The sequence below is a fragment of the Epinephelus moara genome, chromosome 20 (genome assembly GCF_006386435.1).
Source record: "Epinephelus moara isolate mb chromosome 20, YSFRI_EMoa_1.0, whole genome shotgun sequence".
Lineage (NCBI taxonomy): Eukaryota > Metazoa > Chordata > Actinopteri > Perciformes > Serranidae > Epinephelus > Epinephelus moara.
In genome coordinates this window covers 46,331,976-46,349,294 of record NC_065525.1, presented here as the reverse complement: position 1 = coordinate 46,349,294, position 17,319 = coordinate 46,331,976, and the positions used below count along the sequence as shown (strand labels likewise).

General features: G+C 41.9%; 2 protein-coding genes across 3 annotated transcripts in view; one reads left to right on the top strand and one right to left on the bottom strand.

The window, feature by feature from the left end:
- Window positions 1-13,288, top strand: part of LOC126408462 (NLR family CARD domain-containing protein 3-like) — an 18,257-nt gene extending 4,969 nt beyond the window's left edge. Inside the window, exons 2-12 of one of the 2 annotated variants that reach the window (XR_007571904.1) lie at window positions 1,621-1,679; window positions 1,910-2,081; window positions 2,184-2,291; window positions 2,435-2,542; window positions 6,306-6,360; window positions 6,497-6,725; window positions 9,746-11,567; window positions 11,669-11,836; window positions 11,936-12,113; window positions 12,200-12,246; window positions 12,363-12,448. Coding sequence is in view for 1 of the 2 variants with exons in the window: in XM_050074019.1 (XP_049929976.1) it covers window positions 1,936-2,081; window positions 2,184-2,291; window positions 2,435-2,542; window positions 6,306-6,360; window positions 6,497-6,725; window positions 9,746-11,567; window positions 11,669-11,836; window positions 11,936-12,103; window positions 12,200-12,246; window positions 12,363-12,907 (3,396 nt within the window). In the remaining variant the exon portion in view is untranslated. Of the gene's footprint in view, window positions 1-1,620; window positions 1,680-1,909; window positions 2,082-2,183; window positions 2,292-2,434; window positions 2,543-6,305; window positions 6,361-6,496; window positions 6,726-9,745; window positions 11,568-11,668; window positions 11,837-11,935; window positions 12,114-12,199; window positions 12,247-12,362 lie in introns of both variants that reach the window. The other variant, XM_050074019.1, reaches the window with a different exon arrangement.
- A 1,910-nt stretch (window positions 13,289-15,198) lies between these two features.
- The window catches only part of LOC126408458 (pleckstrin homology domain-containing family A member 7-like), a 197,382-nt gene continuing 195,261 nt past the window's right edge, over window positions 15,199-17,319 (bottom strand). Inside the window, exons 27-28 of the mRNA XM_050074018.1 lie at window positions 17,005-17,138; window positions 15,199-15,675 (exon numbers count right to left, since the gene is read on the bottom strand). Coding sequence (XP_049929975.1) covers window positions 15,650-15,675; window positions 17,005-17,138 — 160 coding nt within the window. The 3' untranslated portion in view covers window positions 15,199-15,649. The remainder of the gene's footprint in view (window positions 15,676-17,004; window positions 17,139-17,319) is intronic.

Sequence of the window (17,319 nt, the reverse complement as noted above, 5' to 3'; positions counted from 1 at the left end):
TTATAATGTTTAATATATAGACTACATGTTATAATGTTTAATGTAGACTACATGTTATAATGTTTAATGTAGACTACATGATATAATGTTTAATGTAGACTACATGTTATAATGTTAAATATATAGACTACATGTTATAATGTTTAATATATAGACTACATGATATAATGTTAAATGTAGACTACATGTTATGATGTTTAATGTAGACTACATGTTATAATGTTTAATATATAGACTACATGTTATGATGTTTAATGTAGACTACATGATACAATGTTTAATGTAGACTACATGTTATAATGTTTAATATATAGACTACATGTTATAATGTTTAATGTAGACTACATGTTATAATGTTTAATGTAGACTACATGTTATGTTTAATGTAGACTACATGTTATAATGTTAAATATATAGACTACATGTTATAATGTTTAATATATAGACTACATGTTATAAGGTTTAATGTAGACTACATGTTATAATGTTTAATGTAGACTACATGTTATGATGTTTAATGTAGACCACATGTTATAATGTTTAATGTAGACTACATGTTATAATGTTTAATATATAGACTATATGATATAATGTTTAATGTAGACTACATGTTATAATGTTTAATATATAGACTACATGTTATAATGTTTAATATAGACTACATGTTATAATGTTTAATATATAGACTACATGTTATAATGTTTAATGTAGACCACATGTTATAATGTTTAATATATAGACTACATGTTATAATGTTTAATGTAGACTACATGTTATAATGTTTAATATATAGACTACATGATATAATGTTTAATGTAGACAACATGTTATAATGTTTAATATATAGACTACATGATATAATGTTTAATGTAGACTACATGTTATAATGTTTAATGTAAACATGTTATAATGTTTAATGTAGACTACATGTTATGATGTTTAATATATAGACTACATGTTATGATGTTTAATGTAGACTACATGTTATAATGTTTAATGTAGACTACATGTTATGATGTTTAATATATAGACTACATGTTATGTTTAATGCATTATCACCTGTAGTGACCACCTGTAGTAACCACTTGTAGTAACCACCTGTAGTGACGGCACAAACACCTCCCTTCATCATCAGTCTGAGGACAGCTCTGGGTGATCCCTTTCTGTTACTCACATACGCTGCCTCACACTCACATATGCACTTCATTACTGATTACTGACGCTACACATTTGTTTAATTGAACTCATGTTTTTGTTAATGAAGTATTATTCTCGTTGTTTTGTTTCCTGTTGTGTGGCAGCTGTTGATCGGGGCTGTGACTCTCACTGCAGCTGAATCCAGTTATTACAATGACAGACAAAGACAGTCTCACCATTTTGCTTCATTGTCTTTTGTAATAAAATATATTTTCTCTTGAACCCGAATGTGAATAATATCGGTGGTGTTTAAAACATGTTTTATACCAGTTAACAGCCAGCAGACATTTTGGAAAATGGCTTCTACGGCCCAATATCCAGATGTCTTTTAAATGTAGTAAACTATATAGGGACTGACTGAGATGCACTGAATAATATAAGATGATATTATTGATATCCTAATAATGATTTTATTCATTAAAGGCTCGCGCTCTCATTCTGCAGACATCTGTCTCTCCTCCAGATGGTGATGGTCCAGTTTGGTGAGTTGAATTTTGAACATGGTCTGTTCAGATATGTGGGAACATTTCAAATGTTTAGACTTTAATGTGGCCATAATGATTATGTTAACTGTAAGCATCATGTAGGAGAGAGAACAAATACTACTGAACTACTGCTCCTGTAGTAACTGTAGTACCTACTACTGCTGAAACTAATTATACTGAACAAAATCTAAATGTGAACAGAACTAAATATAACTTTGCTCTTTAAGAAACAAACTAAGGTCTTACCTTCAAAATGGACACTGCTAAAGAGACTGAAAATGATCCTGACGGGTCGCAGATGCCTCCATTGTCCTGTCTGTCCATGAAAAGTGGTGCCTCCATGGAGTATCCTCTGTGCTTCAGAAAACACGCTGCTGCTGCTGCTGCTGCTGCTGCTGGGTTCGTACACGTCTGTTCTGGGCTAAATATCTTTACAACCACTGACAACATGTCTGTGAAAACTGATCATAATGGGAATAAAACATTTTTCTGTCTCATCAGCTCAGCAGATTTTGATCAATCAGGCCTCCCTGCCTCGTCCTGTCTGTCCTTGAAAAGTGATGCTTCGATGGAGTATCCTCTGCACTTCAAAATGGACACTGCTGATGGGTACGTATAGTCTGTTCTAGGTTGAGCTGTATGAGCTATGCTAAGTGAAATATCTTTAAACCACTGGCATTAGACATTTACATGAAAACTGTTGCAGATAATTAACGAGACTAAAACCTGACTTTGTCTTTCTTTCTCATCAGCTCAGTTAATTTTGACAAATCAGACTTCCCTGCGTCGTCCTGTTTGTCCGTGAAAAGTGATGCCTCCATGGAGTATCCTCTGCACTTTAAAAAAGACGCCACTGATGGGTACATACACGTCTGTTCTGAGTTTAGCTGTGGTAGCTATGCTAAGAGCAATACAGCCACTGGTGTTGTCTGTCTTTCTTTCTTTCTTTCTTTCTTTCTTTCTTTCTTTTTCTTTCTTTCTCATCAGCTCAGTTAATTTTGATAAATCAGACGTGTCTTCCTCGTCTTCCATGAAAACTCGTCATGACCTCACCACGAGAGATGCTAACATGTACAAAAACTTTATTTTGTCAGTTCACTTATTTACTAATGTGTTTTATTTATCCCAGTGCAGTTTAAAATGTGTCACTGTCTGATGTTAATAACTGTTTCCTGTCACCTGAAGTAGAGCTTAGATTCTCTGTGTGAGCCCGAGCCCGGCCCGACCCGACCCGGCCCGAGGGCCCAAGCCAGGTTGGGCCGGGACCCGCCACCCCCTCTGGCAGGCCCAGGCCAGGCTGGTCATGATGGGTTTTTTTTGGTGTGTTTTTTTTTTTTAAAGCTATGATTTGATAATGAAATGTTATAGGCTATGTATGCATTATAAAAAGTAAAATTAAACCACACTTTGTATGACACATAAAGTTACAACAAAGTTAGTTACAATGTTGCAACATTGTGCGCGCGCAGCCCTTCACCACCTGTCTCCCAGTCCCCACGCTCGACAGCCTTGCATCACAAAATGGAGCTTCAGGATGCAAAGAAGAAGTTAATATCTGGGGAATTAACACTCTCCAACTGCGCTGGAAAGTCTGAGGTATGGAGCACCTTCAAGTTAGTCGTGAACACCAGTGACAACATGTGTGTTGGCTTTGCCAAGTGCATGAAGTGCGACGTACTGATAACTTATGACAGCAAAAAGACGGGGACCTCAACACTGAATCGGCACATGAAGAAGGCCTGCCATGGCAAAAAAGATGAAAGTCAGCCGTCAATGTCCTCATTTGTGACAACTGAGAAAACCATCCCACTGAGTGAAGCAAGCCATTACTGAAAAATGTGTGGAGTTTTGCTGCAGGGATATACGGCCATTTAATGTTGTCAATGGAGAGGGCTTCCAAGCGTTAGCTCAAGAACTGATAAATGTTGGTGCCACACATGGTCGTGTATCAGCCCTGTCAGTCTTGCCTCATCACAGCACCATTTCCAAAACATGTTTAGAAAAGGCAGATGAAAAGAGAGAGGCTTTCACACAGCGGCTCAAGGATGTGCTGAAGACCGGAGATGTTGGAATGAGCACGGATATGTGGACTGACGACTATCGGAAGCTCAGCTACATGGCAATAACGTGCCATTATGCGACCCCCAACTTCATCTTAGTTGGAAAAATGCTGACCACAGCCGCGTTTCCCGCAGAGGATGCCAAAATGGGGAAAAACATAAGACGGGAAATAGTTAACCTGCTGATTAACAGATTTGGCCAGGACCCCCTCTCCCTGAGCCGAATTGTGTGGGTGACAGATCAAGGCAGCAACATTGTCAAAGCCCTGGAGCCATACAAGAGGCTGTCTTGTATGGATCATCTCATCAACACTGTCCTGCGTCACGGACTGGGCACCGATGCTAGGGCTAGGCGGTATGACAAAATGTTCATATCACAGTTTTAAGAAAAAATCATATCGGTTTCACGGTATTTTGCTCAGGTTTGGCCAACTTGACATGCTGCTGTGTTGTGCTATGGCCTATTCAAGTGCCGAAATTTGTTATTTACCTGACAACGCCTGAATGCAACACACGCTCCGCTCCATTAGTGCTGTGCTCGGACTCGGGACGGGTCGCCTTTTGTCAGGAAAATGCGGCCCGAGCCGTGCTCTAGTGTGCTCACCTGTGTGTGTGTGCGCTTTGTCTGTGTGTGTGTGTGTGCGTGTGTGCATGCGCATCGGGGTGAAACTCCGCCGTGCGCGATACAGAGGGCAGAGGAGAATTATAAACGGCGGTGCGCCGCTGCTAGTTGCATATAGGGGAAACACTGCTCTTTTTGGTATGAGTTCTTCTGGGTCATCATGTACAGTTGCTTCACTTTCAGGACTCTCTCCGGCAGCCATTCTCGCCTCTAAACTTTTCTATATGCTCTCACTCTCGCCCGCTCAAGCGCGCCTGTGGTGTGCAGCGGTGAAATGGGTCCCTGCTGAAACACTTTCCCGCCGCACACGTTTCGGATGTTGTTTGGGCTATTCACCAGTATTGCGGTATATGAAAAATTCATATCATAACGAAAATAAATACCGGGTTTCGGTACGAACCGGTATACCGCCCAGCCCTAATGGAAGCCCTATCCGAAAACGCACCAGATATTGGAGAGACCATATCTGCTGCCAAAACACTTGAGGTATGTAAAACAATCTGGCCTGGCTGCTCAGTTGTCAAAGACAGTGCTACAAATGAGGGACACCAGATTTAGTACTGTTTACCTCACCCTCAAGTCAGTGCAGGACATCTACCCGGAGCTACGTGCAAAACTGGAGACGCGTGGAGAACTTGAGCGCATCGAAAATATTGCACCAGACATGCTGAGCTTTTTGGTCAGTTTTTTGCAGCCATTCTACGATGCGCAGAGAGAGCTGGGAAGCGACAAATATGCCACCTTGAACCTGGCTTGCCTCTGGCTTGAAAAACTGAAAAGACATTGCCGGCCCTCTCCCACAGATTCCCAGCAACAAGCCTTTGTGCTCCAGAGACATGCAGAGTTACTTGTGCAAAAAATCAAACTTGACATGCTACACAAAGTTGCTCTTTTTCTCTGGCCCAAATTCAACCAACTGAGGATGATGTCAGCTGAAGAGATCGCTGAAGTACATGCCCACGTCCGCACCATGCTCTTGCCAACGATGGGGGAGGAGGAGGAAGATGCTGCAGCAGAAGAGACTGACAGGCCGGAGAGGGACATCGGCTTTACGCCGCCAAAAGCCAAAGCCAAGAGAGACTTTTCAGAGTGGGAGAACCAACATGTTGATTTTGAATCACACGAGGATGAAGCACGTATTTATATGGTGGACAGCCGCAGCACTAAGCAATCGCCACACTTTCTCCGCAGGTTCAGAGCTGCATGTCCGATCTGATGACCCCGGGGGCCGGGCCAGCCAGTCCATCTCTTTTGGAGTGTTTAAATCGGCTTAATTTAGCCTGTTCTTTTTGGATTTAGTTTTATTCGTTTTGAATACAACTTATTATGTACTATTTATTCTATTTATCATAGCCTAAATGCAAAATTCATGTGCATAATAGCCATATTTGTTTGAGCTTTTTTGTTTATTGCAACCTGAGCGTTTGCACTGTCTAATTAATTTATTTTGAAGACAATCTATTTTTCTATTATAAATAAGTGAATATGTATGTGTGTGTGCGACGTGCGTGCAAGCATGGGCCAGGCAGCCAGTCAATCTCCTCTCTTTTGGAGTGTTTAAATCGGCTTAATTTAGCCTGTTCTTTTTGGATTTTGTTTTATTCGTTTTGAATATATTTTATTATGTTCTATTTATTCTATTTATCACTGTTCATTTTTTTCGTTTGACCTTGGGATCCTAAAATAAACACCTGTTTTAATACCTTCCGTGTTGTGCCATTCATTAAGATCCCATATTTCTGTCATTCAAATAACAAGAATTGTGGGTTAATACTCTTAATTATAACAGCCAACTTATTGAAAAATGTTGGGTTTAAATCGGGCTCGGGCCCATAATTACAGTTAATTGGATGGGCTGGGCCGGGGCCCGGACATAACGGTCTGAATTTGAACACACCTGATTCACTTAATAAAATCAAATCATTCTGTGTTCATCATCAGGGACCGACAGGATGGTTCAGGATCAACAGAGATGGATGGAAACACCATATTTAAAGTAGGTCATCTGTCTGTTCTGACGTCGTGAGGGCTAACCTACATGTCGTCTGTTTGAAGAATCTGTTGTTGGAGAATAAGTTGGTCCGAGCTAACGAGGATCTGAGCCCTCACTCATTCTTTCTTTATCGTTACAGCTGGTGGAAGAACACAGTAAGAAGATTTTGCTACGTGAGCTGAACAGATATAAAAAGATTCTCTTCCCACATCTGTCACAACCTTCAGAGTGTGACCGGCAGGACGAAGACAGTTTGACGACTGAAAACAAAAAGGAAGACAGCAGTGCCAGTGAAGGAGCTCTGAAGATCGCTCTACATGTCTTAAAGGAAATGAACCAAAGAGAACTCGCTAACCAACTGGAGAAGCGTAAGTACCAAGAGAACGAACAAATCAAGTAAGATGTCATCATAAATCTAAAATGTTTGTTTTAGGAACATAATTGTATCTGGTGTTTTTCCCCAAAATGTTGAGAACGAAAGAAAAATATTCCAACAAAGGTTACGATGTCGTAACCCTGGTTCCATCAGCACAGGCAGAGCCTGTACTGTCCTCTACAATAGCTAATACTCTCCTCCAATCATGAGCAAGCATTTACAAACTGAAATTTGCATAAATATAGCCGGCCAATCAGGATATGTCTGCCTGAAAGCATGCGGACCCCACATTATATAAAGGAGTACCAAGACACTGTCCATCATACCTACACCCTCTTCAGCAGCAGCATAGAAGCGACAGGGCCTCGAGGTAGAGGGCGGAGCCTGTGGTAATAGAACTAAGGTTACAGTACTATAACCTTTGTTCTATCTCACACAGGCTCCGCCCTCTACTGGACTCTATAGGTACAGTGGGTGGAGCATGACATAATGTTGACCCAGCCACACAGATACTGACGGGCTAAATATGACCCAAAATATGAAAACACTCTTGAAGATGAAGTGAGGAACTCTGCAGCTCCACAGAACCGCCACATTTAATCAAATCACATTTATACTGCTGCAGATTTAACTTTGTCTGTTCAGTCAATCAATCAATCAATTTTATTTATAAAGCCCAATATCACAAATCACAATTTGCCTCACAGGGCTTTACAGCATACGACATCCCTCTGTCCTTATGACCCTCACAGCTGATCAGGAAAAACTCCCCAAAAAAACCACTTAACGGGGAAAAAAAACGGTAGAAACCTCAGGAAGAGCAACTGAGGGAGGATCCCTCTTCCAGGACGGACAGACGTGCAATAGATGTCGTACAGAACAGATCAGCATAATAAATTAACAGTAATCCGTATGACACAATGAGACAGAAAGAGAGAGAGAGAGAGAGAGAGAGAGAGAGAGAGAGAGAGAGAGAGAGAGAGAGAGAGAGAGAGAGAGAGAGAGAGATGCAGGTAATGACAGTAGCTTACAACAACATTATTGAAAGTAATAATATTATAGTTATAGTTCTGGCTACTGTGGTACAATATGTTGAAAGTATGTATTAATATCTGGCAGTATACATGTGTGACAATAGTCATATGTGTATAATAACAGTAGAAGTATGACTAATGACTAATGATGGCAGCAGCAGCAGGAGGCATCTGGCAGGACCACGGCAGCAGCACAACCACACACGTCACACTGTCCAGGCACCGCTGCAATATGAGTCTTGTTCTGTTCGCATTTTTTTCACTGCCAAACTGTTTCTCAGTTTCTGCGTCATGGCTAATCTTATCATGCTCCAGGTGTCACATTAGCATCTCTTTTTACTCTCTCTTTGTAGTGCAGAAAAGGCAACCAAACATTTGACAACCCCCCCTGACACCATGGCATGCTCCTGAGCTATAACTGCTACAACCACGTTTACTGCAACACTACAATGAAAAAAAACAACAACCCGCTGAACCCAAAGGGGTCCCGCCGCTTCACCTGTCAGGGGCTCGTGCTCTCACACAAACAATTACACACCAGCTAACACTCACCTGAATGCACTGGCACGCCAAAGTCACAAAACAGTTAACCATTAAACTTTAAGTCAGATTGCATCTACCAAGTAGCAAAAAAAACAAACAAACAGTAAAAGCTTCTGATTTACATGTTAAAAGAAAGGTCTGGCTGGGCCGACTCTCACTTTAAGATTGGAGAAAAAAACGCCCCAGCTGCTTGTATTTCTTTCAACCAATCACAGTCGTTCTGGGTAGTGCCACAGCAATGGTGCGCTTGCAAAAATATTGCCGGGGGGAAACAGGTTTTGGTGTAACACGCCCACAATAATATCGCCTACAGGACGCGAACCATGGCAGAAAAATGGCTACATCCCCGCAAGATCAAACACCGCAAAAGTTAGTAAAGGACGTGTTGAAAACGGTTGGAAACTGCTACACAACCGGAGGTGGTAGGGCGGGACTTCAGCGGGTGGCTCGTTCCGCCCAATGAGAGGCTGATCTATGCAGCGAACTTCTGCCCACTCAGACTACCAACGAAGCAGCGAGGGAAGTGGGAGTGGTCAGTACTCCGTACTGCCGTACCTCTCTTCTCCTCTCTGCTGCACTACTACGCCTCGTCTCATCTCCTGTCCGTGAAGTGGCGAGTGGCAGGCGGCGGCGGCGGCTGTGATCTCTCCTCCTCTAGTGTCTGATGAGATCGATCCATAAATCCTTCCACCAGGATGGGGGTTCCCCGCAGATCAGTCCCAGCTACAGGTGACAGGAGCCTACGGTGACATCACACCGCCTGTTTTGAATAAGGTTAATAATTTGGTCGATACTTCTGTCCAAAATGTCGTTCTTAGGCGAGCGGGGACATTTAGCTGAAGAAAACATACAAAACGCACAACACACCCAATTTTCAGCAGCCACAGGAGAGCCCAACACGGCCGGCTGCACATGATCATCACCAGCGGGGGGTTCTGGCAGAGGACTCCCGCAGGACGCTGATGCAACGAAGAAAAGCATCACATCCCTCCACTGCTGGCGTCTAAACGTGGGCAGCATCCGCCAGGCCTCACATGCTAGTGGCTGCTGAACGCAGCTTCCTGTGCGGTCTGCAATGAGACACTGATGAGGAATCCTAAAGTGGTGACTGGTCCGTGGAGAAAGCTGATCAGTGAACACTTCACTGTTGCTGGAGAACAGGATGATGGACAGTGTTGTGGTACTTCATGATATACTTTGGGATCTGTACATAGGCACATTCTGATTCGCCAGCTACATTTATGTAAATTTAAGTGAGTGGATGCATGCTTGTGATTGGAGGAGAGTATTAGCCATAGAGTCCAGGAGAGGGCGGAGCTTGTGTAAGAGAGGTTTGTAATGCCAAATGAACTTTTGAGGCAACAAATTCATTTTGAGGTTTCGTCACTGACATGAACACAACAACATTTTATCCTTGTCTTCTTTGTACCACCAGACATTTATGGCGAGCTCGATGTCTGCCAGCGCAGACTCCGACACAGACTGAAGAAGTTTGAATACATTTATGAGGGCGTGGCTCAACAAGGCACCCAGACACTTCTCAACAAGGTGTACACTGAGCTCTACATCACAGAGGGAGTCAGTGGGATTGTTAATAATGAACATGAGGTCCAGCAGATCGAGGCTGCGACCAGAAGACGAACAGCAGAAGACAAGCCAATCAAATGTGAAGACATCTTTAAGCCGCTGCTCGGACAGGACAGATTCATCAGAACCGTTCTGACTCAAGGAATCGCTGGCATCGGAAAAACCATCTCTGTGCAGAAATATAACCTGGAGTGGGCAGAGGGAAGAGTTAACCAGGATATCCAGCTCCTGGTTAATCTTCCATTTCGGGAGCTGAATCTCATGAAGGAGCACCACTTCACACTGACGCAGCTTCTTCATCATTTTCTCACAGAAGCAAGAGAAACAGGGATTTCAGATTTTGGCAAATACAAGCTGGTGCTGATATTTGATGGGTTGGACGAGTGTCGGCTTCCCCTGGACTTTGACCACAATGAGCCCTGCCGCAGTGCCTCAGAGCCAACTTCACTGGATTCACTACTGACGGATCTGATCCGGGGGAACCTGCTGCCATCTGCACACATCTGGATTACCTCCAGACCTGCGGCTGCCAAGCGCATCCCGGTCGATCTCGTCGACCGTGTGACAGAGATACGAGGGTTCAACGACCCCCAGAAGGACGAGTACTTCAGGAAGAAGATCCCTGATGAAATCATGGCTGAGAGAGTCATCTCACATGTCAAGTCAACCAGGAGCCTCCATATAATGTGTCACATTCCCGTCTTCAGCTGGATATCTGCCACTGTTCTGCAGAGGATCTTAGAAGAAACAGAAAAGAGGAAAGACGATGATGCAGGAGGAGAAATGCCAAAGACTCTGACACAAATGTACACGTATTTCCTGGTTTACAACTTCATGATCAGAACACAGAAGTATTCAGCAGCACATGATGCCTCTGAAACACAGTCCCAGGTGAAAATGAACGAAGAAATGGTCTTGAAGCTTGGAAAACTGGCCTTCGAGCACCTGATGAAAGGCAACATGATCTTCTATGAGAGTGAACTGAGCGAATACAACATCAACGTCACTGATGCTGCGACATATTCAGGAGTGTTCACAGAGATCTCAGAGCATGACTTCGGACTTCATCTGGGGAGGGTCTACTGCTTCGTCCATCTCAGCATTCAGGAGTTTTTTGCTGCGATATACATTTTTCACAGATTCATCTGCTTCAATCAGAACGTGCTGGAACGAGGCGAAGCCACCACTGTCCAGGAGGCTCCCAGCAATGTGTCCAACCTTCTGAAGAGTGCAGTGGATCAGGCCCTGCAGAGTGAGAACGGACACCTGGATCTCTTCCTGCGTTTCCTTCTCGGCCTCTCACAAACATCCAATCAGACTCTGTTGAAGAGAGTTCTGACCACGATGAGGAGCAGTTCGCCAAGAAACAAGGAAACTGCCGAGTACATCAAAGAGAAGATCCAGCAAAATCCCTCTCCAGAGAGATGCATCAATCTCTTCCACTGCCTCAGTGAGTTGAACGATCAGTCTCTTGTGGAGGAAATCCAGAACTACCTGAGCTCTGGGAGTTTGTCAGAGACGCAGCTGTCACCATCACAGTGGTCTGCTCTTGTCTTTGTGCTGCTGACCTCAAAGGAAGAGTTGGATGAGTTTGAATTGAGGAAATACTCAAGATCAGAGGAGGGTCTTCTGAAGATGTTACCAGTGATCAAAGAATCCAGAGTGGCCTTGTGAGTAAACAGCAATGTCATCAGCGTACGACCAGATCGCTTCCTTTCTATTAAAATTCAGCAAATGATGCTAATATGTTCAATTGTCTTTCATTTTGAAGGCTTAAAGAATGTAACCTCACAGAGAAATGCTGCAGAGAACTTGGAGCCGTTCTGAGCAGCTCGTGTCTGATGGAGTTGGACCTGAGTGACAATGAACTGAAAGACTGTGGAGTAGAGCTGCTGTCTGCTGGACTGGCAAGTTCAACATGTCGGCTGGAAAAACTGAGGTTTGTTTAACAAAGCGAACACACGGTCGAATTTGGTGAATACGATTTCTTATTAGATTCTGTGAATTATTTTAAGTTTGTTTTACTCTCTAATGTTAGGCTGCCGTTCTGTGGGATCACAGAGATTGGTTGTAGCTTTTTGGCTGCAGCTCTGAGGTCCAACCCCGCCTACCTGAAGGAACTGGACCTGAGTTATAATCATCCAGGCCAACAGGGGACGGAGCTGCTGTCCAGTTTACAGGAGGACATTGAACAGCTCACTGTCAAGTAACTTCAAGTTCAGTGGCACAGATTGTTTTATTTTGTTCTGTCAATCAGTTAAGCACTTTTTACTCATCAGATGTCCTATGTGATTTTTCCTAGCTTGAACGACAATGCAGAGTGCTACTTGAAGTCAGCTCTGAAGAAATGTAAGTCAGTTTTTTTTAAAAGAAATTGATGACAAGTGTATACTGTGTGTATATATATATATATATATATATATATATAATATTACATATAATGTATGTTATTTGTGTTTCATCAGATGCACATGAGCTGACTTTGGATCAGAATACTGCCAATTCACACCTGTCTTTCTCTGAAGACAACAAAAAAGTGAACCTGGTGGAAACAGCTCAGCCTTATCCAGACAACCCAGAGAGATTTTCAGAGTGGGCACAAGTTCTGAGTGAAGAGGGTCTTTCCTCTCGGTGCTACTGGGAGGTGGAGTGGACTGGGGATAAGACAGGTATAGGTGTGTCTTACAAAGGAATCAATAGGAAAGCAAAAGGTACTGAAGGTATCTTTGGCTACAATAATCAGTCCTGGAGTTTGCGCTGCTGTCACGGTAAATACACAGCCTGGCACAACAGCGATGCGTCCACAGATATCCCCCGTGTCCTCGACTCCAAAAGGGTCGGTGTGTTCTTAGACTGGTCAGTTGGCACTCTGTCCTTCTACGCTGTATCGTCAAACACCATGACTCATCTGCACACTTTCCACACTAAATTCTCTGAGCCGGTGTATCCAGGCTTCAGACTGAGCTACACAGACTCCTTCTTTATTCTGTGCCAGCCTGAATACTGTTAAATACCCCAAAATATTCAGTGCACATGTTCATAAAATATGAACACAGAATAAATGAAGGCTGGGGAAAAAGCTTATTGTGTAAATATTTTTTGGAAGATAAAGGGATTTTAGGGGGCTTTGTGTCTAACATGCTGTTTGTTTGTATTATTATTATCTATATTAAGATTTCCTATCAAGTTAGAGTTCTGTAGCAGAGCTCTCTCTGGTGGCAAGTCACTCAGAAAGGTCTGCTGTACTGCACTTCTATATATCTGCACTTATATATATCTGCACTTATATATCTGCACTTCTATATATCTGCACTTCTATATATCTGCACTTCTATATCTGCACTTCTATATATCTGCACTTCTATATCTGCACTTCTATATATCTGCACTTCTATATATCTGCACTTCTATATATCTGCACTTCTATATATGTGCACTTCTATATATCTGCACTTCTATATATCTGCACTTCTATATATCTGCACTTCTATATATCTGCACTTCTATATATCTGCACTTCTATATATCTGCACTTCTATATATCTGCACTTCTATATATCTGCACTTCTATATATCTGCACTTCTATATATCTGCACTTCTATATATCTGCACTTCTATATATCTGCACTTCTATATATCTGCACTTCTATATATCTGCACTTCTATATATCTGCACTTCTATATATCTGCACTTCTATATATCTGCACTTCTATATATCTGCACTTCTATATATCTGCACTTCTATATATCTGCACTTCTATATATCTGCACTTCTATATATCTGCACTTCTATATATCTGCACTTCTATATATCTGCACTTCTATATATCTGCACTTCTATATATCTGCACTTCTATATATCTGCACTTCTATATATCTGCACTTCTATATATCTGCACTTCTATATATCTGCACTTCTATATATCTGCACTTCTATATATCTGCACTTCTATATATCTGCACTTCTATATATCTGCACTTCTATATATCTGCACTTCTATATATCTGCACTTCTATATATCTGCACTTCTATATATCTGCACTTATATATCTGCACTTCTATATATCTGCACTTATATATCTGCACTTCTATATATCTGCACTTCTATATATCTGCACTTATATATCTGCACTTCTATATATCTGCACTTATATATCTGCACTTCTATATATCTGCACTTCTATATCTGCACTTATATATATCTGCACTTCTCTATATCTGCACTTATATATCTGCACTTGTATATCTGCACTTCTATATATCTGCACTTATATATCTGCACTTCTCTATATCTGCACTTATATATCTGCACTTATATATATCTGCACTTATATATCTGCACTTATATATATCTGCACTTATATATATCTGCACTTCTATATATCTGCACTTATATATCTGCACTTCTATATATCTGCACTTATATATCTGAAAACCTCTGACCTGTTGACTTCAGGCCTGCCTCCGCCCATTATGACGTTTTCAAGGTGTAGTGCAGGGAAATATGATCCGCCTTGAACACTGTGTATTTTATTTTGAAAATTAACCGGATGTTTTATTGTGTTTCTGTGCACGACTTCCTGCCCCTCATGATCTGCTCTGTGCTGAATTGCTGCGTTGTGCCGGAGCGCAGACGCAACCAACACGCATCTGGTGGAAATAGGCCGTAAAAAGAGCTGCAGATGACAACAGACTGAAACTTCTCCCATGTCGAGCAGGAGAAATACAGTGGCCAACACAAAAACACAACTCTCCTTGTCTGGAGTCAGTGTTTGGTTTGTCCAATCAGGGCTACTGGAGAAACAACATGGTGGGAAATACAATCACTCTTAGTGTCAGGTGTTCACACATGACTGAAAATATAGTTATGAATATTATATATCTGCTGCCGTTAAAGGGGTTTTTTTGGGGAGTTTTTCCTTATCCGCTGTGAGGGTCATAAGGACAGAGGGATGTCGTATGCTGTAAAGCCCTGTGAGGCAAATTGTGATTTGTGATATTGGGCTTTATAAATAAAATTGATTGATTGATTGATTGATTGCTGATACCTCCCCCTGCAGCGATTAGCCACAACATTAAAACCACTGACAATAATCATGTTACAGTAGGTTTCCTTTGGTCCTGACGTTCATGTGGATCCCACCTGAGGCTCCGCCCCCCCAAACACTGTTAGAGTCACTGTCACCTCGACAGCTGTGTCTTTCCAACAATATTCAATAAGCAGTCAATGCAAAGATGTATGGATTATACTCTGAAACAAGAGTGACTTGAACGTGTGAAGGAAACATACACCAAATATGAACTTTATGTTACCAACTATTTATTTTGTGAAATGTTCATGTTATTATTAATGTTCATATTAAACTGTGATGGATTTTAACTGACTGACAGAAGTGTGATCACTGTTACATAGAAAATATACAGTAGAAGTGAAACAAGCAGTGAAATAAATAAAGGATTCATTTCAAACATTCCTGATCTGAACATGTTTCTTTCATTTCTCTTTTTTATTCACTCATAAAAACACAAACCAAACTGCAGATTAAAAAAAAAGCTCTTCACTCCTGTTATAAATTATTGTTGCTTCATTGTGTGAGTGCAGAAAGAAAAAACTATGGGTCAAAACTCAAAGACGTGTGATGTCCTCACTCAGAGACAGAGATGTGTTAAAAGTGAATCAGTTAGTCGGCAGCTGAAGAACGATCAGATCCTTCGTCTTCTGTCTGGTTGTGTCGGTCGTTCCTGCAGGTCAGAGCTCTGCAGCTTTAGCTTTAGCTGAGGAGGAAACACAATCAACATGTCAGTGTTTGTTCTTCTGTCACGAAATACACACATCTTCAATTTACATCAGAGCTACTTCTGCAAATTAAACACATTTAACTTTCAATAGAATTTTGTTATTTGTTTAAAATTTGTGTCCAGAAGATTTCACAAAGACAAACTGCTCCCAGGGGACGATGTCCCGCAACTGTTTAGTTTTGTGTTGTAAATCTGGTACCTGAAGGAAACCTGGCTCAAATATTATCTTGATATACAGTATAATGTGTATTTGAATCTGACAAATTAAAACAAAATCATTGACTTCAGACTGAAATAAAATACTGTTATTCTGATAAATACAAACCACTGTGAACAGTATCAATGTCATTATTCCTGCAAGAGTTCAATCAAGATATTACATAGAAAACACACACACACACACACACACACACACACACACACACACACACACCACCTGCACATACACGAGCGAGCGCCACATTTAACCAGAGCAGCTCTTTAAGATTCCAGAGCCCAGAGGAAACCTGAAGCTGAAACATCACCCAAAACACAAACACCAGGACTGTGCACAGATTCATTCAGACAAGAAACTCTGAAACCAAACTATAAAATGTTCAGACAGAGGTGAACAGGATATACCATGATGTGTTTTAGCTCCTCTATAATAATAATGATCTCCTGCTCCAAACTCAGGTCATGAACGTGATTAAAAATATCTGGTTACATTTTGGAGGTTCGATCAGGAAAGGGCAGTAGAGGAGATACACACACACACACACACACACACACACACACACACACACACACACACACACACACACACACACACACACACAGTGATGTGACTGGGAGCAGTTTCACAGCAGCCCTGAGACTTCGCTTCAATCGGGACACAAAAAATGAAAACACCTCATGTACGTCACCAACAGACATTAAAGAAAATAGGTTTATGGTTTTTGTCTCCAGTCTGTGCACACTCCTGAGCCACACCAAACCAGATACACAACACAACACCACCCAGAAGGAAAGTGACAGGTACCTGGACCAGACCTGCTCACCGACTCCGGACACTCGGTCCCTGCACACCAGGGACAGATGACATGTCTAACATGACTCCTGTGTCTCTGTCTGTCAGCACAGGTTTGAGGTTCACAGGACAGTTGTACACAGGATATTTTAGTCCGTCTTTAGTTCTTAATGGGGCTGACGAGTTTTTAGGGTGAAGGTTAGGATCATTGAAGTTGAAGTTTTGAGAGTTTAGGGAGAACATGTGTCACAGCTGTGATGGCTGATGGTTAGTTTGAGGTCCAGCTGGTCACTCACCTGCCACCTGTTTGCTCTTGCGCGAGGCCTCTGAGGCCAGCGCCTGAGACACGTCCATGATCCTCTCCTGCTGCTGCAGAGCTGAGTCCAGCTCACTGAAGTCCAGCAATGCCGACGGCTGGATGTTCTGAAAACTGTTGGAGGGACACAAAGACTGTTAACCAGTGGATTCATGAACACCACACTGACTATATGGATCACCATTCAGACCTTTATTTCTATGTACAGTACATCTGAAGCCCGTGGCAGCCATTTTAAACTCAATCAATACATTTGTCTGAGAGCAGACACAGAATATTGAACATCGTCCCTTTG